The sequence below is a fragment of the Nuphar pumila genome, chromosome 6 (genome assembly GCF_984573655.1).
Source record: "Nuphar pumila chromosome 6, dmNupPumi1.hap1.1, whole genome shotgun sequence".
In the NCBI taxonomy this organism is placed as follows: Eukaryota; Viridiplantae; Streptophyta; class Magnoliopsida; order Nymphaeales; family Nymphaeaceae; genus Nuphar; species Nuphar pumila.
The window spans coordinates 9,924,638-9,951,705 of record NC_143254.1 but is presented as its reverse complement, the minus strand read 5'-3'; the positions used below and the strand labels follow the sequence as shown (position 1 = coordinate 9,951,705).

The window sequence follows — 27,068 nt, the reverse complement described above, 5'->3', positions numbered from 1 at the left end:
CGAAACTGCGAAAAAAATACTAGAAGAGTACAAAAACCCATTAAGCATATTTCATTAAGCATATTTCATTAAGCACCTACCCAATTTTCTCTCTCTCTCTCTCTCTCTCTCTATATATATATATATATATATATATATATATATATAGAGAGAGAGAGAGAGAGAGATGCTACCCTACCCCTTAATTAATACTCAGAGATGTTTTGATCAAATCTAACCTCGTATATGTGTTTAGTATGATCAAAATAATAGAAACTGACCCTTGAATCACATCTTTTTGATATAAAAAATGATTTTTTGAAGGTTTAAAATTCTGTATATTGTAGATCATTGCTTTTTCAATCTTTGAAAAATTATGATACAACGGCCGGTTTCTACTATAATGAAACGTGCAGATCATATTAAAGGGTCAAAAGTGCAAAGAAAACAAAAACTAAAGCTTTCCGTTAGGTTATTTGGAAACCACAGAAGGTAATAAACAAGCATGTTTCATTTAAATAGAAAACCTATCCATGCATAGAAATCAAATGCTCCAAGAAGTGGTTCCTATAAAAACAATCATATAGTTAGCATCTATACAATCAAAATTTTGGAAAAACACCTAAAATCAAGTAGCATGTTTCATTTAACACCATGTCCATTTTGTAGGTTTCCATTTTCCTATAAATAAATAAATGAATATATATATATGATAACATTTGGTACTTATGAATGCCTTTGGATTCCTATAGCACTGGTTGTGATGATCCAACCCGACCTCATGGATGGATTCAACATGTTCAAAACAGTGGGGACCAATAAGGATGCACTCGAGTCGGGTTCGAGCCAAGCTTGGGCTGACTCAGCTCAGATCGAGAAGAAAATCTGTTTGTTCAAGCTCGGCTCGAGCTCGAGTCGAGCTTGAACAACCTTTACCTGGGATAGGCTCAAGTCCAGCTCGAGCAAAGCTCGGCTCGGGCTGAACACCTTTAATTTAAAAAAGTTTTCAAATCTTTTAAAATTTGTGTAAAATGTCTTTTTGAAAGAGAGAAAAATGGTGGGATTTGAACCCACACCACTTCCAAAGGTAACCAACGACTTACCTGTTAAAGTAAGACAGCTTTTTGTGACCACATTATGAACAATGTGCATACATCTATAAAATCTAATTTCTTTATATAACTATGCGAGCCAGTTTTAATCAGGATTACCAAGCTTATCAAAGCTGGATTGCCTGTTCAAGCTTATCTCGTTTACGTGTATTGAGCCTTGTTCAAGCCCGGCTTATTTATTTTTTTGAAATGAGTTCAAGGCGAGCAGGTCGAGCCCAAGCTAGCTTGGCTCATTCTGCATCCCTAAGGACCGGCTTTTGGATGATTTTTTTAATGAAAAAACCCAATTTTGTGACCCTGAAAAGTATGCAAATTGTAGGCTGTTAATTTTTGAAGCCTTATAAAAACCTGCCTATGCATCATAAGTAGACTATTGAAGACCCAATTCCCACTAAGAAAAACCTCAAGGATAGTTCAAAAAAACAACCATGAAACAAAAAACAAAAAAATGAGGCATTTGTACCTCATATATATATATATATATATATATATATATATATATATATATATATATATATATATATATATATATATATAGAGAGAGAGAGAGAGAGAGAGAGAAAGAGAGAGTAAAGGGTCCATGCTAAACCGCATGCTAAATGAGTTTTTCAGCTTCTCCAGTACTTTTTATGCAGTTCCGGCTCTATAAATGTGTTGGGCATGGTTGATTTATTAAGAATCCACACCTAAATCATGTGTTTTTGATGAAAAAAATGATGTTTGGAGTTTCTAAAATTTACAAAAAAATTTGGACCATTGATTTTTTGAACTTTATAAAAACCCACCCATCTGCTGGAATCAAACACTTCAAGAGCTGATCCCTATAAAATCAAGTACATAGATCACATCTTTATGGTCAGAATTTAAAAATAAAATAAAAAGCCCAAAAAACCTATTTAGCACCAAATGTGTTTAGCACCGACCCATTACTCTCTCTCTCTCTCTCTCTCTCTCTATATATATATATATATATATATATATATATATATATATATATGTGTGTGTGGATGGGAAGAGAGAGAGAGAGAGAATTTTCTTTGCTTGTGCGTTTACCGTGTTGGCCATGGCTTAAGGAGGACTGGCCCTACTGGGTTGAAATCTGAGTGGTTAAACCTGGATTTGGGTTAACTAGGTAAAGTCCCTTTTCAAAAAGGATCTATATATTTGTCTTCCGATTAGATCCAGATCTTATGTCAAGACTCAGATCTGGTCCTTAAACACCCAAACAATGTCCACATCTGGGGGTTACTACATTTTACGTGTAGATCTAACCCTGTTATCTAGTTGAACCAGACCAACTATTATTGAGTCAGTGTCAGGTCTGGTTGGGTAAAACAAAACCCATTAACGGCCCCGCTGAGACAGATTTTTCAGATCTTTGTTTCCAGGGATCCAGACGAAGTTTCACCCATCTTTAGCCAAGCATCTTCCCTCCCTTACACAGTGTTTGAAATGTAAAATTATCAGAACTCTCAGTACTTGAGAACACTTCAACTGTGTCACAGACTCGGGTACGAACCTTGACTGGACATGAGTTCTCCAGATTTTTTTTGGGACAAGGATTTTTTAATTTAAATTTGCACAACAGTTTTTTCAATATGACCATGGGGGGCTCTGCTTGTTTGGTAGGCGCAGTTAGTACACATCACCTGTGTTGGGTCGTTGCAAGTTCAAAACCCAATGGTATGAGTTGTGTAACTGGTAGGGTCTGCCCTAACCCTAGTTATATTTGTCAAAAATACATTTTTGATATCTTATATATAAAAAAATTAGTTTTATTGAAATATTAAAAATAATACAATATTATCCATACGTGTCAGGGCTATGTCATGTCGTGGTGTCACGTTCCATGTTGTGACACGTGTCAGTAAAAATGGTATGTCCCTTGGACACAGCACTTCAACTGTCTTGATGAGGACACTAAAATCAAAGTGCGGCAATGATCTTCTCAAAGATGTTAGAGTTGAATGCAGTGTTGTGAGAGGCGTACGCCTCAGTACCTGAAGCGTACGCCTCAGAGGCGAGGCGCACACTGAAAGTACTGAGGCGTTGCTGTGATGCGCAAATTGCCCCTCATCACAGTTCCCCGGTTATAAATTCCCCGGTGCCGAACTTCGCCGTTGGCTGCTCAGTCTTCTCCGACCACCGGACGCGCCCCCCGGCCCCCTCACTTCCGTACCAGCTGGGCGCGTGGTCCTTCTCCTACTGCCTCCCCTCCCACCGCTTCACTTCCAGTCCAGTTGTGAGAGGCGTACGCCTCAGCAGAGGCGAAGCGCAGGCTCAACGCCTCGCTTGGCCTCATCGCATTTAACAACCTTGGTTGAATGTGACTATAAAAATGATAAGCTATTGTTTTTATTACACATTACTACCTTATGAGGCCACAACAAGAATTCTAAAAATTAGCCCACAAGGTCTCGGCTCCAGTTACCTGTAAATGTCACCAAGTTGATGAGATGTCACAAGTTTGAAATCCACGAGTGGCGTTTCTTGCCATAAGGTCAAAGCTGGGTGTACTCTCGGGTAGGCAGGACTGATTGGAGGCCAGCCAATGTGTAGTCGGAGATTGGGGGCATTGTTTCATGAATTATCCAAAAAAAAAAAATTCTAAAATTTCGAAAAAATAATGGGCCTCATTAACCATGTAGAATCTTCATGCTTTTCCTAGAACTCTCAATGAAGCGGATTCCTAATTTTCACCAAGTTTCTTCACTCAACCATTTATTCAGTATGTTTGATTAACTGATAGCCAATGTGTGGTCGGTGATGGGTTTTTTTCTCTTGATCCCTTGACTTATTTACGTCATTCTAATGGAGAGGGGGCGATGAAGGAACTTCTCCATGGGACTTAGAAACACGTTGGATTTGGACCCAATCTTCAAAAAAAAAAAAAAAAGATCTCGTCTTCAAATGATTAGGGATGGCAATGGACCGGGGGGAAATGGGGCCCCGCCCTCCTCACCCCGTTTGGACTGGGGATGGAAGACATGAAACAAGAAAGGTGGCAGAATGAAGGTTAAAATCAAAACCCATGTGAGGATGGACTTATGCTTTCCCCCGTCCCCGTCATCGATCCCTGCCTTGCCCCGCCCTGCCCCAGAGAAACGGCCCCCACCCAGACTGGCCCCGTTTGGACCGGAGATGAAGGACATTAAACGGGGATGGAGATTAAAATTAAAACCAGTGCGAGGATGGAGGCAAGGATTGAGGATAAGATTTTGAGATGGGGTAAGGATGGTGACCTTGTCCCCCGCCCCGGTCCACTACCATCCGTATCAATAAATGCACTCAGACATATTTGAGTTAATCCAAGGATTTTTACCTTTTACATTGGCAAGAAGTTAAACATCCCACATGAGCTTTGGACCACCATCTGATACAAGACATGTTGAATCCTGGATGTTGAACTGGCAAAATTAGCATAAATATTGTTGGGGGTTCATCAACTTGGATTGTTTTGCGTGATGCTTCCAAATTTACATTAGTTCAGGCCTTAGGTATATCAGCATATTGGTTATTTGGTAGGTCAAACAACGGTTGGTAAAACCTTTGAAGTTACCATGTCCACCAGAGAGTACACCCAGCTTCGACCTTGTAGGAATAGATGTCCCTCATGGGTTTCGAACCATGATCATCCCATGTCAGGTGGCCCGATCATGGTCGCCGCTAACCAGGAAGGTGGGCCCCAAAAAAAAGCTTGTGAATGTTAATATTACTATAAATCCAAAGAAAAGGGCAAACTTGAAGTTGACATCCTATTGGTTGCTTTATAAAGTTCAACAATAGGAGATTCTAGCCAAGGTAGGGTGTGCTTTGCACACACACCATGTGACATGGTTTGGGCTTTCAGTGGGGAGTTTCTTTGAACAATGGTCTCCCAAAAGAAAGTAAGCAGGGCATGACATATATGCGTGCATTTTATGGATGAACAAAGTGGGTGGCTCCTCCCCCACTCAATTTAAAGGACTCAACAATTCACTTTTGAAACTTTTATTCTCTTGCATTCTGATAAAGATGCATTCTTCCAACTCAGTGCTTACAGAACTTCCAAAATATTGTTCTGAGGTTTTGGTGTATTTCTATGAAAAAATGAACAATATACATACTCGCACAAATAGATGATGGATGAGCCAGAATAATAGCCTGCATTACTTTCCTTTTTTGTTTTTTGTGCCGTGAAAGTTTATGCAATATATATATATATATATATATAGAGAGAGAGAGAGAGAGAGAAGCCCATAACAGTGGAAGAGCAAATCTTTCACTGTTATCGAACACTTTTCCAACCGTAACAGTGGACAAGTTAAAAGAGGCATTAGTGGCGGTCTATTGCTCATTTTTCACCCAAGTCATTAGTGGCGGTCGTGGCTGCAATGACCTTAAATCTCATAAAATCGACAAACAAGCTCTCATTCATCATTAAACCCATCCAAAGTCACGAGTATATATATAGTAGTGCGCTAGTTCTGCCTGTTTTCTCGTCACGTTCTACACCTTTAAAAAGTGTAGTTTTTGGTATTTTTTCTCATATCTAACACCTTAGATGTGATCAATAAGTTTTATTTAGTGAGAACTGACTTTTTGATCACCGGAATCTAACCGGTATACAGGTTTTTCTGGTGATTCAAAATCAATGGCTATGAAGGCATCAAATTTTTCCGGGTCATAAAAATACATTTTTTCATCCAAAAAACATGATCCAAGAGTCGATTCTCCACTAAATCGAACCTGCTAAACACATCTAATGGTTCATATCTATCTTAAAACACTTCAAACTATGGAGCCTAACAGGGCAGAACGAGAAAAGGGAGCCTAATATGTTCAGTTCTCTATGTACGTGTGTTTGGGGAGGGGTGCTTCTATGGCAGTTGGTATACACTTGATTTACATAGATCTAAGCTCCAAAAGAAAAATCTAACAGATGGATCATGTTTAACATATTCTATTTATCATTTTATGTATTCAAGTTGACTTAAATATGATGTTTTATACCATTTTTAGATCACCCTTATTTTCATGAATTGTGAGACGTTGATTTTCACCATCTTAGATATAAAATCTTATGGTGTATTAAATATGATAAACCCTTTTAATATACTAATTATTTGAAAATGAGATCTATGCAAACAAGATTATGACTATATGATATCATGGTACACAACCATATATATATATATATATATATTGATTTTGAAAATCTCCCCAATGGAAAACCCCCTCCCAAACCTTTCATATTAATATTTTATTGAATTTTTGTTTTTTTTTTTAAATTCCAACCTGATGTGATCTATATGCTTGCTTTTATATGAATAAATTCTTAGAGCATTTGATTATGATGCATGAATAGGTTTTTATAAGTTTCAAAAATCAATAACCTATAATTGTCATAAAATTTTGAGGCTCCAAATATCATTTTTTTCCTATCCAAAATTCATGATCCAGTGTGGATTTTTAGTAAATCAATCATGCGGAACACATTGTATGGTCAGAATTTTGAAAAAATAACAAAAATTTCCATTTGATAGTTTTAGGACCGTTTTCATTCCTATATATATATATATATATATATATATATATATATATATATATATATATATATATATATCCTCCCATCGAAACCCTAGGTCATTTATTCTCACCTTTAAAGAGGAGAAGTTCTCCGGTAAATCTAACTATATGGATGTGTTGGCATTGTCAAAAACCTATGAAATAGCTCTTGGATGAATTTTTTGATGTGTAAATAAGATTTTATAAGGATTTAAAAAAACTATAGTTGTGAAAGTTTTGAATTTTTTTAAGTTATAAAATTGTATTTACACATGAAAAATATTTGACAAAAAAACTGATTCTTAGATTTTTATCATAGAAATCATATTCATACGGCCGCAGTAGCTGAAAAACATCTTTAGATATGATTTTTAAGGTAAGAACAAATGACCTAACTTTTTAGTGAGAGGACAAACCATTTTCTCATGTATACGTAAGGAAGGGACACTGCTGTTCAACCAAAGGAAGGTACAAACCATGCAAACTATTTTTTTTATATTTATACCAAGAAACCACTCTCAGGATCAGAGAACTAGTTGTGCTGACTTTGCCTGGCATACTTACCCCTTGCCCCCAGGGAGTCTCCACGCTCAGGCTTGTGCAAGGGGTGACACCCATGAGATTTGAACCTAAACCACCTGCCTAGGTGCCTAGTTTCCATCCGACTATGCCAAACCCCTTTGGGGCCCATGCAAACCACTTTTAAAATCATGTTTAAAAACATTTTTTGGCATGGAGAGGGGATGGGGGTAAAAATTAAAAGAGGGACTCTCTCTCTCTCTCTCTCTCTCTCTCTCTCTCTCTATATATATATATATATATATATATATAGAGAGAGAGAGAGAGACTGTCCAAATTGACCAGAGAGTACTGATTTTTTGACAGCCCAAATTGGTGGTTGGTGAGAATTGGATAAAGAGGATTTTGGTGCAGGACAGCCCTAAATTGTTTGTCAGGAAGGCCCTAAACTTTTGTGAAAGGAGACCCAATTGGATCGAGTGTGAAATAGAAAATAGGCAGTGACTATTTTGCAATATAATGTAAGCTCATTTTCCTTTTCCTTGTCTTTAATCAATAGAAAGCTTAGCATTTCTAAAAGTGGACAATACTCGTTCTTCACTTTTTAAGTTAAAAAAAAAAACGAAAAGAAAGTAATTTACAGAGAGAGAGAGAGAGAGAGAGAGAGAGAGAGAGAGAGAGAATTTCACTGGTCCACAAGTGGCAGCAAATGAGCTTCCATTTCATGTACTACCAAACAAAATAAAAATAATAATAATAATAATAATAATATTGTGTGCAAATTTTCAAGATAATCCATTACCCACAAGATGGACAAGGGAAAAAAAAACTTGAGGCCAATTAATGGCCACCATCCTCATTGATTGATTCAACGGCAACCATAATCAAGAAAATGAAAGAACGAAAGAAATCCCTAATAATGCAAAAAAGCAAGGTGGGCCACTACATCTGAGTGCCATTGTGTTTATTCTGATGGCTTCCTTCGTCACCCACTAGTCTAAGTCTTCAAGTAAAAAAGAAAAAAAGAAAAAAAAAAGAAGACTTATAAAAACAAAAATGTCTCAACAAAATTAAAGATAATAGGAATGAAGGAGGAGCGTCCAGTTTCCGTAGGCCCGTGACTTGCTGAGTGGGTCTGGACCCAGGCGAGCTTTTTTTTTTGTCAGTGTAGCAGAGAAGGCCTCCTCACAAATCGACCCTGCAATAACACTTATTAATTGACCATACTCCTTAGATTTGAAAATTTTCAAAATGAGACAGCAATTTATGTGTGCCATTCCAAGTGGGACAATATTGGATTAAAAGTTATCATGATTCACGTTTACTAGTAAAGGCTCAGTGAACTTGGTACGAGCCTTGTCTAGGCTCACTAGGCTCGCAATGACTTGGGAAGTTGACTCATCAAAATAAATGACAAGTAGCTCGTTCAGGAGCTGAGTTAACTCCTAGTGGTTCGGGCAGCCTTTTGAGCGTAGACCCTTCTAAATAAGTGTTTGGTAACAGTTGAAATATGGCAAAGTTCATGCGTTGCATATTTACTGCATCTAGGGTCTCATAAGAATGAAGTCATGAACCCTAATTTATGAGAATCATAGACTTGGCATGTCTTATGCCATGATGACATACACAAAAGTTACCCTAGGGGTACTTCAGAGGGAAGTTTTATTTATTTATTTATTTATAACCCAAAGAAACTGCAGTCGGCACGAAGACCTGATTGCACTGGCTCAGCCTGCCATACCTATAGTCGTCGTGCCGTCAACATAAAACTCCGAGGTTAGGGCCCCTGCCTCCCAGTGCCTATGCTACGCGTTGGCTTGTGCAGAGGGGTGACACTCATGAGAATCAAACCTTGATTGCCTGTTTAGCAGCCACGGCCCTACCCCACTATGCCAACCCTCCTTGGGGCACCAAGAGGGAAGTTGACTGTGGTTTTGTTCTACACCAGGTAGACTGTGAGTACCAAGACATCAAGCAGAACATGACCAAAGTCATGAAAAGAGATCAAGTTCATGAACTTAATCACGTTTCACATGGCACCAAACAGCAGAAATCTAGAAATTTAGATTTCGAAGTTGGTTTTTCAGTTTCAACAAACCTATATATCCCAAAGAAACAAAACCACCATCTTAATTACTCTTGCATTTTGAAAAGAATAGAAGATACACCAATTAAAAGAAATGCTTGGCTAAGTGGGTTTAATGATGAAAAGAACATCCCCAACCAAGTCTACTACAAGACCCCAAAGGGTTTTGGTGTTGTGGGATTGGGCCTAGGCTGCTAGTCAGGCGGTCTAGGTTCAAATCTCATGGGAATCACCTCTTGCGCAAGCCAAAGCGGGGCAACTCCTTGGTGGCAAGAGGCACGCCAACGGAGTTTTAAGGCCAGGACAGCGACCGTAAGTACGGCAAGCAGAGCCAGCACAGCGACCGTAAGTACGGCAAGCAGAGCCAGCACAGCTAGGTCTCTGTTGGGATGGTTTCTCCATGTAAAAAAAAAGAGTCTACCACAAAAGGAAAGCGATTTTACCTTCATTCTCGGTCTCTTGTCAGCATTCACTTTCCTAACTTCGTAGCGTATTTTCTTTGAGAAAAGCCTATTCCTCTTCTTCTCTTTGTACCTCAAAACACTTGCCTCCCTGACCCCTCCACTCTCTTCTCCCACTTGCCCCCACATCCCCATGTCCGGAAACACATCATATTGCATAAGCCTGGCCTGCCAAAATCCCTTTATCAATCAACATAGTGTTATGTATTAAAGTATGGACCTACCAACATACATAGGTATATATATCGATACAATAATTGAATATAATGTCCAATATGATACATATACGCATACCATTTGAAAAGGACACATGCATATGACATAAAGTTCTTAAACATCTCTATCCATGGACAGGCTAATATGTTCTGTATAAACTTTGCCATCATCATAACAGAACAACAGATAGCACTAAATGCACCATTGGTCAGAAATGAACAAAATTTTCTTGAGCCATTTTGTACAAAGTTTGGTTAACATGCACAAAATGGGGCACATGTTTAGACTTTAGAGCATGCTCAGACATGCAACCAATATGAACACTCAAATGTGCATAGAAGTTCATGAGCCATCTTTCTTCTGCTCATGTGAAGAAGGAAAAGCTGTTCACATTTGCCTTGCACTTTCTCATGTTCCAATAAACAAATCCCACTTTAAATTCCTTTGTATTCCTAAAAATTCAGTGAAGAATTTAACGTTAAGTATTTTGGAGATTCTACTAAGACAAAAGGGTATAATCATAAGAACCAAAGTGGAGTACTAATCGGGTCATTTTTTCAGCAACGCTATACAACAGTGAAGAAATCCGTCCGCCAAAATTTTGAAAATCTGAGAAAAATAAAACAGAGAGTCGTGCCGGAATTCCCCTGTCCAAACAAAAGGAGTCTGGAAGTGGGAATTCCCGGGTTAAAATGGGCTGAAAACTTCCAATTGGACCTTGTTTGGGTTAAAATGATGGAACTGAGAAAACCCATTGTCTGGAATTTGAATTCCCGAAAACAAACGGGCTTTCCTGGAGCACCGAACAAAACGGGAAAAGACATCGCTTAATAAGCATAACTAAAGGGACCATTAAGCTCTAATTATACTGATAAGTACGTACAAATGCATCGGGTGATGAGGACGACGGCAAGCACTCGTCGGCCGCTGGGTTGACGTCGCCGGCAGCATAAGGCGGACCTCGATCCGACCACTCGTTAAAAACCTTATCATAATTGAGCTTAAGGCTTAATCCAGATGGAGAATTATCCTCCTTCTTGACCCACTCAAAGGAGCAGAATGCCATTGAACTCAGCTCCTCCTGAGCCATGATTTTGTCCACCAACCTCAACCTTGGCATGAACTCGGGCACCTCCATCTCCGGAACCCAGTCACGGGCCCGCCGGAGTGCCCATAGTTCCACTCCAGCTGTCCGGAATCCGGAATTCGCCACCGAATTATAACTGTAATCCTGCTTCCTCATGTCCTGGTCGTAATTGCCATCAGATCCGTTGCTTCCAATAATGCTGTCAATTCCCTTATCGACCTCTCCATGGAGGATCGATCCAGCTTCGAACTCATCGTCGAACTCTTCGACATGGGATCCGGCATCATGACCTGAAATTGGTGACCTTGAAAGGGCATACTCTGTTTCTGAAAATTCATCACTCCTGGACTGGTTTTCGATGCCGGACTCGGTCTTTTTGTAACTTTCAGACTGCTCTGAAATCAGTGACAAGTGAGATGCATGCTCTGTATCATCCATCCTAGATTGGTTTCCGGTACCCAATCGGGTTCTATTCTCAGAAACAGGGTGCTCTGTTTCCTTCCCGGATCCAGAAGGGGAAACCAGCAACTCCGAATCCGAGAACTCATCCCTTTGAGATTGGATTTCACTTTCCAAACGGGTTTCGTCATCGGAACCAGAAGGCTCGCAGCCCAACCGGAACTCATCACTACTGCCGGAAACCGGCGGATGGAGGAGTGAAACCTCTGAATCATAGAATTCCTCACTCTGAGATGCGTTTTCGACGGTGGAATTGGTTTTCTCATCTGCGCAAGCCGATTCTGACCCGGATTGAATTCCGGTGTCATGTCCGGAAATGGGTGTCTGGAAAATGAGCAGTTTGGTGTCTGCAGCGATGAACCTGAGCGGTTCCTCCAGCAATTCCGGTGCCTCATCGGGGAAATTCCGCGATTTCGCACGCTGCGGCGGCTTCTTAGGATTGTGAGTGGAGAACACGTTCGGGTAGACAGTCGATAGGAGCGCCGTGGCTTCAGTGTACACCTGATTCGGCCTCTTTCTTGGCGCTCTCTGCTTCTTGGTGGTGATGGTGAGGGTGGCGGTGGTTGTACTAACATCTGAGAATACAGTCGATGAAGAAGAAGCAGGCGACCGAAGGGACGATGAAATCGTTGGTGATTTAGAAATAGCTGTGTTTTCGAACCCATAAGTACGGGTTCTTCCTGTAAAACAAGACGACATTTGTCGCTGCTAGAAAAAACCCTAAACCCTAAAAAGCTCAAAACCAAAACCAAAACCAAAACTATTTTAAGAGAAAGGTGGTGGTGGGAGAACTATCGAAATTTGGTAACACCGAGTGATAAAAACGATGGGAATTTGCTGATTTATTGAACGAGGAGAAGAAGATGTGAATAAAAAGGGAAGAATACAGTGCAAGGGAGGAGCGGCTGAGTCTGTAGGGCTCTCTGCCTCCCGGCTGGACCACTGACAGGGTCTGTTTTCTGGTTGAAGCACCATCTTGGGGTCTCTTTCCACTCACTGGATTATCAAACTGCCCTTCCCTCAACCAAAAAGTCACCCTTAGGGACTTGCCCTCCAACGCCCTCATGGGGACCCTAATATGGCTTTTCACGTTTGGGCCTTGACCTTTCTCTGGTTTCCCATGAGTCTTGTAGGTTCTTGAGCCCCTTTGATTATTTGACTTAGAAACTTGACTAGTTGGTTCAGGTCTAGTTGAGTTTGGCACTCTTGTGACTCACAAAAGATATGACCAAGTGAACCTAGTTGAGCTAGAGGATATGACCAAGTAAGCCAAGTTGAGCTTACCATGTGCTATTTGGGTAAGTGGACTCTAGGCACTCATGTGTTTGATCAAGGTCAAGATGACCTGAGCCCGCCAAAGACTTGACTGAATCCAGGAATAAATATCATGAAAAACAAACCACTTGCCCTTGAAATGAGTCTAGCCGGTCTGTTAAGGCCTTAGCCCAGCCATGTTTCCATGCAACTCTGGGCTCAGACCCACCAGGGGGACTAAAACCATACATCTCAAATATGTGAAATAAAAAGGCCAGCTTGGTCATTCATAAAAGTAGCAATCTTTCCTGCTGCTTTATTTAGATGTAATATGGTCATTTTACATAAAATCTCAAGGAGGGCAGAGCTCTTGAATACCCTATCATCAAGTGACCATAATACCGCCATCTATAAATTATCTGGCGTCTGGAATACCAGATATGCCTTATGTCAAAAACCCCAAGTCTAGGGCTATTTTAGTCAACAAAGAGGCACGTTACACCGATGGCAAACCACGGTAAGTCTCTTACACATACAACGTCAGTATTTCTCTCACCGCAGATTGAACTGGATGGTTGGTGCCACGTGTCAGGAAGTAGGTAAGGCTAAGTTTGCTTATCTGCTTACGTGGGACACTTTCATTGGGTGATTGTGATTTTTTAGCCTACGTGGCGTGCACTTTATTGGTTGCGGACTTTCACGTGCATGTTGGATTTTTTTTTTGTGGGGTACTTTTCATTTTACGAAATGACATCATCATCCCTGTTTCTTTTCATTATTTTATAAAAAAAGGGAATTAATGTATTTTTGGTGCTTTCTTGAGCAGTGGTAAGTGTGTGGCAGAGTGGAGTTATACGTTGTGCCTTTTGGGATCAGTCACTCATGATTAAGGGAATCATAAAGATAAGGAAAAGGATAAAAAGAGAGACCCACAGAGAAAAATGATCTTAGAAAAACCCTAGAAAGGGTTGGCAGGATATATTCAGCACCCCTTTTCTCACTTTCAAGTTTTTATTGCACTATAATTAAGATTTTTCTCCATAATATTCATTAGTCCTTTACAATAAGTAAACCATGTAAAAAAAACCCTCAAAATATACCTCTTTCTAAAAAAACCCCTCAAATTATAGGCAACAAAAAGAATGGACCTATGTGAGTGAATTTCATAAATGGTGTCGCATAAATAAAAATTATACCTTGTTTTTTGGATTATCAAATAAAAAAATAAAAATTAGACCTAGTCAAAATAAAACCATAACTTTAGCAGAAAACGACTGAGGTTCGTTTTCTAACCATACTCACAAATCCCATTATCAGGATTTTTTAAGCAAATGAAAATCTCGTGATGAATTAACAAATTTGTTTTCTTCAGGAAAATATCGGTTTAAAATAATTTTAGAAATATATCTAATATATAAAATATAAGAAACATTTTTAAATGTATGCAAATATAAATGTTGCATTAATATTGCAAAAATGTTGAGATAAAAGTATGATGTTTTCAAAATATACTATATGTTTTAAAATTCTCGGGGTTTTTTTGGATTACAATGGTTTTTGAAAATTTCATGATGAAAACATGAGATTTTCAAACTGTGGATGATATATGTGAATATATTTTCAAGTTCTACAGTGATGAAAAGATTAAAATTAACAAGTTAGTAAGTTGATTTTCAATTAATTTATCGACTCTATGGGGACAAGGGGTTAGCCCACAAAGTTTTACGCTGCCAGAACAACAACCATAAGTACGACAGGCAGAACTAACACGACTAGGTCTCTGATCTTAAAGGTGGTTTCTTCGTGTAAATTTTAAAATATATATATATATATATATATATATACATTTTATTGAAATTTAAGAACCTTTACGCTAGATATTTAGGCTTCAAGACTTGTGGGGTTTGCTCAAGTATAAGAGAATATAATAGCATAGAAAAAGGTTTAACCCTATTCATGGATTAACAAAAATGTGCAAAAGATCTACTGACCTAGCACTCTCTATATAATGGTGAACCTTCAAGGCACAATACTTGGTCAAACTAGATCAAATATAGGTGGATACAATTCAAATGAAGATTGAGGATATTAGAAAGCCCCAACAAGATCACATGTATTCCACAATTATCATTAAGTTGATCATCCGAAAATCAGATAAGATCTTGATTCTTAAAAGTAGCTAAAGTATTGTTGGACTTGGACCTTGATCCAACCCTTTGACTCCCCTAATCCCATTTTCTATTGTTGAAATTTTATATTAATTTCTAGTGCATATTATTGCAAAAAAGGGGAAAAAAGTTTGGGAATCACTATGCATTACCAGCCTATCATCCAAAAATCGGATGTATTAGACATCCAAAAAAAAATTATCATTAAGTTGATCATCCGAAAATCGGATAAGATCTAGGTTCCTAGGTTTCTTTAATTATTTTCCAATAACATAATGACAAGAAATACTACCAAATTATCTCATAAACCTCACTATGCATTCATAAGGGATTGTGGATATCTTATCCTTTCTTTGCGAATGGGAATCAGCTTATCGGCTTTTTCATTAGGTCACTATTAGGGCCCTCCAAATATCATAGTTTAAGTGTTTTATGCTCCAACTGAACCATTAGATATGTTTTTATTATTGCTTATTTAATGATAAACGAGCCTTGTAATTTTAAAGTTGTTTGATGAAAAATATGAATATTTTATCATAAAATTTTAGTATAACATTAACCACTGATCTTTTTACTTCTTTAAAATACACATATGATCATAAAGATGTTTAATTAAGTACATGTTCTCTGTTGGGTAAACAATAATAAACACATCTAACGGTTCAGATCGAACATAAAAACCCTAAAACTATGATCGTTGCAAGGTTCTGATGGTGACCTAACGAAAAAGGGGCAGGATAATCCCTACTCTCCCTTTCTTGTATTAACTGCCGAAGTATATTATTGTAAAAAGGAAACTAAAAAGGAAAAAAAAGTTAACAGCATAAATTTTTTATTGTTTTAAAAAAAGAAAAAGAAAAAAGATAACATATTATCGTATTATCTTACAGAACTCACCATGAAATCATAAGGGACGGAGGATATCTTATCATTGATGAGTTGGGCGTACCATGACCCCTTGATGTAGATAATAGATCCAAAACCTAATCTCTAAGATGCAGACAAATGTGCAGTATGGTGACTTGATCGTACGTGTGGCTTCCACGCTGCATCTCTTCCCACCTCTTGAGCCTCCTTTCATATTTACCCACTGCACCATTATCTCTTCCATGTCTCTTTAGGCCTCATTATAAAGATAAGAAGAAAAAGTACCTTTGTGAAGAAGAGGCAGGCACATGCATTTGGTCCATAAGTCTGGGCATTGCCTGCACTGTGAAAGCATGGCAGTAACACTCACAGTTGCCTTGGCACACCACTAGGCATGTCAACGTCGCAAGTAGGGCTGGGCATCATGAAAAAAAGCTCGTTCGAAACTCGTAAAATAGGCATGGCAAGCTGAATATAAACAATGGGTAGCTCGGCTCGGCTCGGCTCAACTCGACTAGACTGGACTCAACTCGTATAAGCTCTTTAGGTATTAAAAAAATTGTAATCTTGTTTCTTTCAGTTCTAAACCAATGTATTTTTTCCTATAAACAAGCCAACTCAAACTCAGATAGTTTAACTCGGGCTCATTATGAACTCAAACTCAGCTTGGCTTATTAGAAGAATGAGTTACACCTTCAAGCTCGGCTTCAGCTCGTTTACCAGCCCTAGTGGCAAGGCCTAATTGTATCCTTGCATAAGAGAGAGATAGAGATAGAGAGAGATGATATATGTGCATGCTCACGAACACACATTGTACTAATAATAATTTATGATGGTGCAACCTTGATTTTCATAGATTTAATCTCTAGAAGCAAAATCTAATATGCGGGTCATGTTTATAAATATTCTATTTACTATTGTCCCATATTAAAGTTGGCACCAATATGATATTTTGTACCATTTCTAAATTATCTTTATTTTCACAAATTACGAGTAATTAAACGAGTTATTAACTTTTCACCATGCGAGAAATCAAATCTTGTTGTGTATTCGACATGTCAAAATCTCTTAATATGATAAATGAACCATGTTAAAACACTTGCACAGTTAGATTTGACATTTGTTGGCAAGATTGATACAAACAAGTGTGATATATATATATATATATATATATATATATAGAGAGAGAGAGAGAAAAATTCAACATTACTACCGCTCATGAAGATCAACAAAATGTTGAACCCATGAACTGAACAAGAGCAAAAGCCAAACAAATAAAGAAAGCAGAAGAGAAAAAGAACATCAGACAGACAAAACGAGCTCACGCAGGAGCCGCAAGCCCAAAGGACGGCAAAAGAGAGAAAGCGACAGTAGGAGGGAGCGGAAGATCACTAAGATGCATATGCAAGATCGCATAAACATCTACCAAGATTTTATGCACCAGGTTATGAATGTTAATCGGAATTTGACGAAAATGAGCATCATTTTGCGCCATCCAAACAAACTACCAAGAGGTAAGCAACCACGTCCGCCAGATCAATCTCCACCTCGTGCTACGCCTAATACAAACAGGGCCCAATATCAGATCAAGCGCAAATGACTCCTCCTTAACAAATACTTCTGGATGCCTCCAGGTCCTGCTAAAGAGTTCCACAAATATAGGGCAAGACCAGAACAAGTGAAACATAGTTTCTTCCGCAGCCTGACAAAGCACGCACTAACTCGGGAGCTGAATGCCCCACTTCTTTAAATTACTGTGGGTCTGGATCCTATCGTGCAAAATTAACCAAGCCAGGACTCGAGAACGGGAAGAAGGACCCTTCGCCCAAAGCACATTGTCGGGCAACCAATCAGCTCCCCGAGGGAGCAACAATCTATAGACTTTTGAGGTGAGGAACTCTCCGCTTGGCACCAACGCCCACTTCAACCACTGACCAAAATTTCTGGAGTCTTCAAAATGGTCTCTAAAACAGGCTAAAGCCCTCAACCACGATTTACGCAAGTGCGAGAGCGCCAAACCCCGGGTTCCCAGACGAACCGGGATAAGAGTAGGAGCCTCATATTTAGCAAGAAGCAAACGAGCACAAGGGTTATCCGATTGGTGGGCCAACCAACATTGCTTGGCGACAAGAACAATGCTCCACAGTCTGAGCGCAGGAATGCCTAAACCAGCCATACGTCGAGGTAAAACCACTGAACGCCAACCAATCAAGTGACGCTTACCCTTGAGTTGACACCCAGACCATAGAAAACCTGTCAGCATGCACGTCAGCTGCTTCTCTACTCCCACAGGCATCACAAACATAAACATAAAAAATTCTGGAATAGTTGAAAGAACATGTCTGACTAAGGTAAGACGGCCAGCGATGGAGAGATAAGACAACTGCCATGAAAGCAATTTACGCTTCACTTTTTGAAGCGTCAGAGCTCATGCAACAGAAGAGAGGTGCTTCACTTATAACGGTAAGCCCAGGTACATAATAGGCATGTCAGAAATAGTGCAATTAAAAATTATCATCCCAGCTGCAAGCATATTGGCATGAACATTGAACATGGTAATAGAGCATTTGGTCTCATTTAGAGAAAGCCCAGATAGAGAGAGGATGAACTGAATGATAAGCTTGAACCTAAGCATCTGCTGAACATTTGCACGACAAAACATGATCATATCATCAGCACAAGTAAGAATATGACCCAGGAAGTCTGGAACCTGCAAAGGATCAGTGAAACGCAATACCGCAACCCGTTTAAGAAGGACCACAAAACCCTCAACAACTATATTGAACAACAAAGGGGAGAGGGGTCACCCTTGCCGCAAACCCCGCCCCAGCTTGAACCGTTCTCCTCTAACACCATTGATATTTAACATGGCCTAGGCATTCGAGATCAGCTCCCTCACTCAACCAAAAAAACGATGACCAATACCGAAATTTGCTAAAATTTGAAATAAGAATGGCCAATGCACAAAATCAAAAGCTTTATGAAAGTCTAATTTAAAGACAAAGTAAGGTTGGCCGCTATGCTGTAAGGAATGAACAACCTCGGCCGCTATGATGAACGAGTGTTGGACCCTCTTATTACGGATAAAGGCGAACCGAGAGTCTGAAAAAATTGGTTAGCCACCGATTATAGCCTATTAGCCAAAACCTTGGCAAACATTCGATAGAGAGCACTCATAACTGAGATTGGGCGGAACCGAAAAATATCAGTGGCCTCGTCATCTTTTAGAATGAGTGAAATAATAGCTACATGAAAATGATAAGGCAGTCTGGAGTTACGATAGAACTCATCAAACATGCTCACCACGTTCGTTTTAACACATTCTCAAAAGATTCTGAAAAAGTCGACATGAAACACGTCAATGCCTGGCGCTTTCTAACCCGACAGATCCTTAATGGCCTTAAAAATCTCATTGTCAGAGAACCTCCTTTGCATAGATCTGGCTTGCTTATGCTAAATTAACCCAACTAGGACATTACCAAAGGCACCCTCCACAGTTAACGAAGCAGAATATAAATCCTTAAAATATAGCGAGCGAAAGAGAGAGTGGTAACTGCTTAATTCATAGGTGCCTAAATGAAACACACTTGCACTGAGCGTCCATCGCATGGACATGATGAACAGTTAATGCTTAAAACCACAAAAAAAAACCTTTTAACAGTGCTTCAAAAGCACCACTAAAAGTTTTGTTTTCATCTATCACGCATTCGCGATGGACACTCAGCACGAGTGTGTTTCATTTAGGTACATATGGATTACACAACTACCACTATATATATATATATATATATATATATATATATATATATATATATATATATAAAGAGAGAGTAGGTGCTAGCTGCCATCCACTTTTCTGGTCTACCACCACCTACTAGGTTTTTTAAGAGTTTTTCATGTTTTTCATAAACTTAAGCATACAAATGTGTTCTACATGCTTCATTCCATAGGAATTGACTCTCGAATTGTGGGACATGAAGGTAGGTTTTCATAAGCTTTAAAAATTGACAGTCTAAATTTTTTATAAATATTCAAGGCTTAAAACAATATGTTTTTTTTATCAATTTCTTAGCAAATTACAATGTGAGTGCATCTGCAGGGTTAGATTTGCGAAAAATAACTTGAAAACACCTTTTCACATGTGATAGGCTGGCGGTAGGCAGCTACCACTCTCTCTCTATATCTATCTATCTATCTATCTATCTATCTATCTATCTATCTATATATATATATATATATATATATGCGGTAATATTTGCTTCCCTAGTGGGTAAGAAACCCTAGTGAAAAAATGTAATACTTTTCAGTTTTTCTGTTCTTTTACACATTTGACCTACCAATGTGATCTAGATATTAAGTTTAGTAGAGACTTACCTTTGCATTGTATTTTTCTGACATATATTTCAGACTTTAAGAAGGTTAAAAAATCAATGGCCTACAATGTACAAAATTTTTAAACCTAAAAAAAATGTGCTTTTACGTTGACAAACTATGATCGAGGGCTCTATTGCTACTATTTTGCCATGCTCCCTATGAGTTCCGAGTAGGCAGTTCCTTACCCATAAGCAGTGGCGGAGCCAGAAGTTTTTTGTTGGGTGGGCAGACTTCGGGTGGTGATCATCGACCTCTGTCGGTGGCGCAGTGGCACGAAGCTTCCATGGTGGTGAAGATCATACATCGAGATCGAATCATCGAAAGTCTGTTTCGGTAGTTGAGCCACCTCCTTCTCGGTGGTGATCCAGCAGCAAGCTGGAGGTCTTCCAACTGAGGTGCCTCCTCAGCTCTCTCTCGGAGGGGACGGTCCTCGCCACAGCATCAAGGCAGAGCAACTCTGTATCGCAAGGAGGCGTGATCTCCACTCATGCACGACCCTGCTCTGATCTTCTTCGACAAGCATTCGCAAGGAAAGAATGCAACCTCCAAATCGTGGGGAATGAAGAAGAAGACCCGAGTCATATCATATTTCGACTCGGTTTCTAATTCTAGGGTGGGCGACCGCCCACCCATGCCCACCCCTGGCTCCGCCACTGCCCATGAGGGTCTCTCTCTCTCTCTCTCTCTCTCTCTATATATATATATATATATATATATATATATATGAAAAGTGGTAGCTGCTTAATCCATAGCTGCCTGCACAAAACACAAGTGCGCTTAGTGTCCATCATGTGCGCATGATGGATACTACAAGAAACCTGTGGATTAGCGATGACCTAAATCCGTCGCTAATCCATCGCTAAACTATTTAGTGACGGATTAGCGACAAAAAAATTTTATCATGAATTTTTTGACGCTAAGTAGTGCCAGAACTTATCCGCTGCTACTTTCATCGCTAATTTGTGACGGATTAGCGATAGGCATGATCCATCGCGAGTCCTTCGCTATTTTAAATTAGCGATGGATAATATCCATCGCTAATCCGTCGTTAATTTTTTTTTAAAAAAATTGCTCTCTGCCGGCGCGTTCTCCGACAGGGAGCAAATTTTTTTGCACAGAACCGGCGCGTTCCTGCGTCAGAACGCTCTTCCGCAGCGAGCCAGTCACGGCGAACGTAGATAGGAGTTGATTTTCGGGGGCCAACGCCATTGAAGAGGCCAATCCCCGCAGAGGAGGAGACGCAGAAGGGCCTGGGCACGAGCTTGGCGAGCCTCGCACGGAGGCCCACATCGGAGATGAGGAGGAAGAGCAGGCCCTCGACGAAGACGGCGGCTAGGGCGATCTTGTAGGAGATGTTACCGGAGCCGTGGAACCCGACGACGGTGTAGGAGAAGTAGGCATTGGTGCCCATGCCAGGTGCGACCCATGATGAAGCAGCCGACGAGCGACGGTGGTGACGATGAGGTCCTTCCTTATGCGGTCAAGGTAGGCAGCGTAGCCATGGTTGATGGGGGAGAACTTGCAGGAGGCATCGGGCTGGACGACGACGCGAAACTTGGAAGTGTCATTGGTGCCCGAGCAGGAGGAGACGAGGACGGTTTAAATCGAACGGGGGGAGGGAAAAATGGAGGGAGGGAAAATTTTGTGCCTTAGGTGGGACAGTTTAAATAAAAAATTAGCGATAAAATTAGCGAGGGAATTTTTCCGTGGCTAATTAGCGACAAAAAAATTTCCTCGCTAATTCCATCGCTAATTAGCATTTTTTGTAGTGTTTTGGCGACAGAAAAATGTTGTCGCTAAATCCATTGCTAATGAGCGATGAAGATATTTTCGTCGCTAATTTTGCAAATATTTCGAATGTTAGCGACAAATAGTTTTTTCTCCCTAATCCGTCGCAAATTTGCGACGAAAAAAATCTGTCGCAAATCGCCATCGCTAATTAGCATTTTTCTTGTAGTGGGAGGCTCAATGTTTTTTTTTTTTGCTCAAAAACACTTTTAAGGTGCTTCAAAACACAGCTAAATGGGCAAGTGACATATTTAATTTTTTGTGTTTTAGCAGCATTTTGAAGTGCATTGAGACCTTTAGTGGCTCTTCAGAAGTGTCGTTAAAAGTACTTTTTTGCCCAAAACTTTTGTGCAAAAAAACACCGAGCGTCCATCACGTGTGTGATGGATGCTCGACGTGATTGTGTTTTCATCATGCATGTATGAATTAAACAACTATCACTCACTCACTATATATATATATATATGAGAGAGAGAGAGAGTTGTGTATTTCAATGATGGGTAAATCTCCAGAAAAAAAACGATAACTTTTATGTAGTTTGTGATTTGATGTAATTGTTAACATTTTTTTCTTAAATAAATATTTTAATAGATCACTTCTTGTTATTCAATCTTCAAGGAATTCAATGTTGTGTTATTGAAAGTTTTCTCTTCTGAACTTTTCTTGGAAGTGGCCAGCAAGTTTTAAATTCTAATGCAGGCATATGTCATTGAATTCACCAGGCACCGCGTGGTTGGTAGGAGCTGTCAGTGAATGTCTACGTGGCGAGACTTTGCAGGTTCAAAACCCTAGTGGTACGTTGAATAATAACTGGTGGGGGTTTGCCTAACCCTCATCTTGCGTTTAGAAAAAATATATATCATTGAATTCATTTGGCTACATGGTGTATAATAGGAGTCAAACCCCCTCTACTGTTGGTTGGCAGGTAATTTCTTACTTAGTTTAATCCATACTTTCTTTCAACCTCATTGGGTCGGGTGAAGGAAAAGAGATGGTCCGTCTAAGAAAAGCGAGACACACATATAGTGAGTGGTAGTTGCTTAATCCGTGGGGGCCTAAACAAAATGCACTCACGTTGAGCATCCATCGCGTGCACGTGATGGACGTTCAACACAAAAGGGACCTTTTACAAAAGTGTCGCTAAAATACATTTCTTTAATACCCGGTGTTTCAAAAGAAGTGTTAAAGGGTATTTTTTGTGTTTTTAAGCATTGAATGTCCATCACGCATGCGTGGTGGACGCTCAGTGCGAGTGTGTTTCATTTAGGCACCTTCACACACACACACACACACACATATATATATATATATATGGTTAGTGAGAACAGTGTTGTGAGAGGCGTACCCCTCAGTACCTGAAGCGTATGCTTCAGAGGCGAAGCACACGCTGAAGGTACTGAGGCGTTGCAGTGATGCGCCTAAGATAAATATCTGATTATTCAGGTAACTTTTATTATATGAAAGGCTACACCCCAAACAGTTGAAACATGTTAAGTCAATAGATTTCAGAAAAGTGGTATTTAAACAAAGGACCCACGTGTTTAGACATCCAGGCTCAACGCCTCGCTTTGCCTCATTGCATTTAACAACCTTGAGTGAGAATGTGTAACTGCCTATTGTCAGTATATTAGCAAGCTTCTAAAGGGTTTTTTCATGTTTTTCTCAAATCTAAGCGTATAGATATGCTCTACATGGTTGATTTTATAGGGAATGGATGATCACGATGTTCCTAACTTTTTCATTTTTTAGGTTCTTTTCTTCTAATCTGAGCTTAAAGTGTGATCAACATCCTTTGTTTCGTAGGAATTAACTAGAAAGGTTTTATAATGCTTCAAAAATCAACAATCCAAAATTTGTATAAATTCTAAAGCTCATAAAATTGTACTTTTATAAGAAAAACACTATCTAATTGTCAATTCCTAGCAAATAAAATATGTTGAACATAGCAGTGAGGTCTAATTTGCAAAATGACTTGAAACATTGAAAATCAACACTATTCACACCATATATATGAAGCTATGTTTGGCAAATCCTACTCATGTTCCATGTGCTAATTAATTGTTGGATCATGTTTTTTCAATGAAAAAATATGGTTTTACCAAACTTTGAATTTATAAAAGTTTCCAATCATTGTTTTTTTTTAACTTATAAAAACTTTCTCAAAATTGATGTCAATAAATAATATCTCAAGATTCATGCATCATTAATAATGACTAAACATGCAAATGAATTTGTGATGGTTTAGCAAAAACTCACAAATATGTCAAAATTCCTCTCATGTCCAAAATTATTGATTCTTAACTTATTTAGGACTATTTTACTCTTCACATAATTTGTGCAGACCTCCTGGTGTTTGCACAATTACGTTATAACCCTCTGAATATGATTAAAATCATTATAGATATTCACAACATATTTGTGCAGACCTTCCAACGTTTCCAAAAATATGTTGTAAAGCTCTAAATATGGTTAAAATAACTTAGGAGATTCACAATATATTTTTCAAGACCTCTTTGATGCTCACACAAATATTGTAAACCTCTGAATGTGGCAAAATTACTAAGGAGATTCACAACATATTTATGTGTATTGATGTTTAAACAAATATGTTGCATGCCTCTAAATATATTTAAAATCACTAAGGAGAATCATAAAATATTTGCACGGGTCTCTCGACATTTGTACAAATATGTTGCAAATTTTTCAGTAGGTTCCCACATTAGTAGGTTCACACAAATGTCATGTGAATTTCTTTCATTTAATTCTAATCTTTCACAAATTTACAAGATACTTATGCAAAGGTTAGCAAGTTCGCTTAAATAACATGTGAGTGTCTTAGTTTAATTTTAACTATATTTGAAGGTTCGCAATATATTTATGTGAATACCGCAAGGTCTGCAAAGATATCATGCCAATCTCCTCAATGATTTTAACCATATCTGAAGGTTCACAACATATTTATGCGAATACCGAGAGCTCTATGCAAATATCAAATAAATCTTCCTCGGAGGTTTGCAACATATTTGTGTGGATGTTAGGAAGTCAGGTCATATTTTATTTGAATCTTCTGTGTCTTTTTAACTTTGGAGGTTTGCAACATATGTAAGCAAATATTGAAAGGCATGCACAATTATCATCAAAATCTCCTCAATAATTTTTATTATATTCAAAGGTTCACAACATATTTATGCAAATGTTGAGAGGTCTGTACAAATATCATGAGAATCTCTTTTATGATATTAACCTCAGAGGTTCAACATATGCATGCAAATGTTGAAAGACCCACACAACTATTATGCAGATCTCTTCAGTATTCGGAGGTATTCGGAGGTTCACAACATATTTGTTTGAATGTCACGACAGGATGTCCATACCAATATGTTGCAATTTTTCTTAGTGATTTTAATCATATCCAGTTCACAATATATTTGTGTGAATATCAAGAGGTTTACACAAACATTTTGCGAATCCCCTTGTGATTTTAATTAACCATATTTGAAGGTTCACAACATATTTATTTGAACGACAGAAGATCTATGCATGCGACAAGTAAAATGGTTATAAATAAGTTGAGATTCAGTGATTTTGGGCATGCAGAGGATTTTTGGCATATTTGTAGGTTTCTGCAAGAACATGTCATTTTTATAGGACAATACCGTTATTTTTTGTTATTTATTTCACCAAATACCTTATAAAAACAAATTTAAATGTATCTCAAACAAGGATACAAATGAATAGTTGAGAATCCAAGAAAATCTAGTTATAAAAGGTAGCCTTTTTTATTTATGTGGAATGCAGATAGTCGAGTTGATGTTAGACCAACACTTACCACTACAAAACGGAATTACATATCCAATGCTTTGAACCAATCAAGTGGTTTGTTAATTGAAATTAGAGTTACTAGCAAGATTATATGATACATAATTACCGCCTATAGGCATCCACAACCATCTAAATATGGCAAATTCAAACATATAGTTGATAAGATTTCAATTGGTCATGAGGGATGGAAATCCATCTACTATAATTTTTATTTAGGAAATTTTAAAAAATACAACTAAACTTTGTGCAATAATAAAATATATGCCCAAGGTTTTGATATTGTTAATGACACAATTTTTCTTAGTTAATCAGAGGTCCATTGACCACAATATTTAGCATGTCTGATAATGGCTCTAAAGTCATGCATGTACCTCACTAATGGCTCTTAAAGCCTTGCCTGCACCCACTAATGTTCAAAACATTGGACTAGCCATTAAGGCTAGGAGGCAAATTGAGATTGGTCCGGAATGACCCTTGATTGGTGTTAAATCTCCTCTAAGAATGTATTAAATCTTTTTTAAAGATGTTTTATGAGGTTCAAAAAAGAGTAATAAAAAGATTAGTCAAAGCCAAGTACAAGACTTAATCAAGTCGAAATGAATCCAAATTTAAGTTCAAAATCAAAGTCAAATCCAAAGTTCAAAGTTCTATTGATATGCACCTTTCTGGCCTCACCCTCTAAATTTAGGATTTTCACTAAATGTATGGTGTCATTAGCAAAATTTTGTTTTGTTTTTATATTATCCTCAAAATCCAAAATTTCATTGGGTATGGGTCGGGTATATTACCACTATTATTTATATATATAGTAATGGGTCCATGCTAAATGTTTTTTTCTGGGCTTTCGATATTTTTTCACAGTTTTACAAGAAATCCACACCTGGATCATGTGTTTTTGATGAAAAAATGATATTTAGAGCCTCAAAATTTTACAAAGATTTTGAACCATTGATTTTTCAAATGTCATAAAAACTCACTCACGTGTCGGAATCGAACACTTCAAGAGCTGATCCCTATAAAATCAAGTACATATATCACATCTGTATGGTCAGAATTTAAAAATAAAACGAAAAAGACCTGAACTCATTTAGCACTTTTCATTTAGCAGAGACCCATTACTCTCTCTCTCTCTCTCTCTCTCTCGAAAAATGGAAAGTAAACAAGCCACTTCAAGAGCTGCGCTCTCTCTCTCTCTCTCTCTCTCTCTCTATATATATATATATATATATATATATATAGAGAGAGAGAGAGAGAGAGAGAGAGCAGCTCTTGAAGTGGCTTGTTTACTTTCCATTTTTCATTTTTGGCATGTTTAAGGCTATGCAGCCT

General features: G+C 38.5%; 1 protein-coding gene across 2 annotated transcripts; it reads right to left on the bottom strand.

Moving 5' to 3' along the window:
• Positions 1 to 7,969: 7,969 nt before the first annotated feature.
• On the bottom strand, positions 7,970 to 12,396 carry LOC149833905 (uncharacterized). Of its 2 annotated transcripts, XM_090009892.1 has the most exons (3): positions 10,804 to 12,396; positions 9,687 to 9,872; positions 7,970 to 8,355 (listed from the first exon to the last, which is right to left on the bottom strand). In XM_090009892.1, exons 1-3 carry the CDS (start codon positions 12,163 to 12,165, stop codon positions 8,320 to 8,322), a joined length of 1,584 nt encoding a protein of 527 aa, XP_089866018.1. In that variant the 5' UTR covers positions 12,166 to 12,396; the 3' UTR covers positions 7,970 to 8,319. The 2 variants fall into 2 exon arrangements, with proteins under 2 accessions (XP_089866018.1, XP_089866019.1); XM_090009893.1 differs by lacking the exon at positions 7,970 to 8,355 and having other exon boundaries at positions 9,728 to 9,867.
• Between the last annotated feature and the right edge of the window lie 14,672 nt (positions 12,397 to 27,068).

Excerpts from the sequence above, each read along its gene's own strand:
- LOC149833905 (XM_090009892.1), bottom strand. The coding sequence starts at position 12,165 with ATGTCGTCTTGTTTTACAGGAAGAACCCGTACTTATGGGTTCGAAAAC. Across the intron at positions 9,873-10,803 it reads CCTCATCACCCGATGCATTT|GCCAGGCTTATGCAATATGA; the intron begins GTACGTACTTAT and ends GGATTTTGGCAG. Across the intron at positions 8,356-9,686 it reads ACAAGAGACCGAGAATGAAG|GGTCGATTTGTGAGGAGGCC; the intron begins GTAAAATCGCTT and ends GTGTTATTGCAG.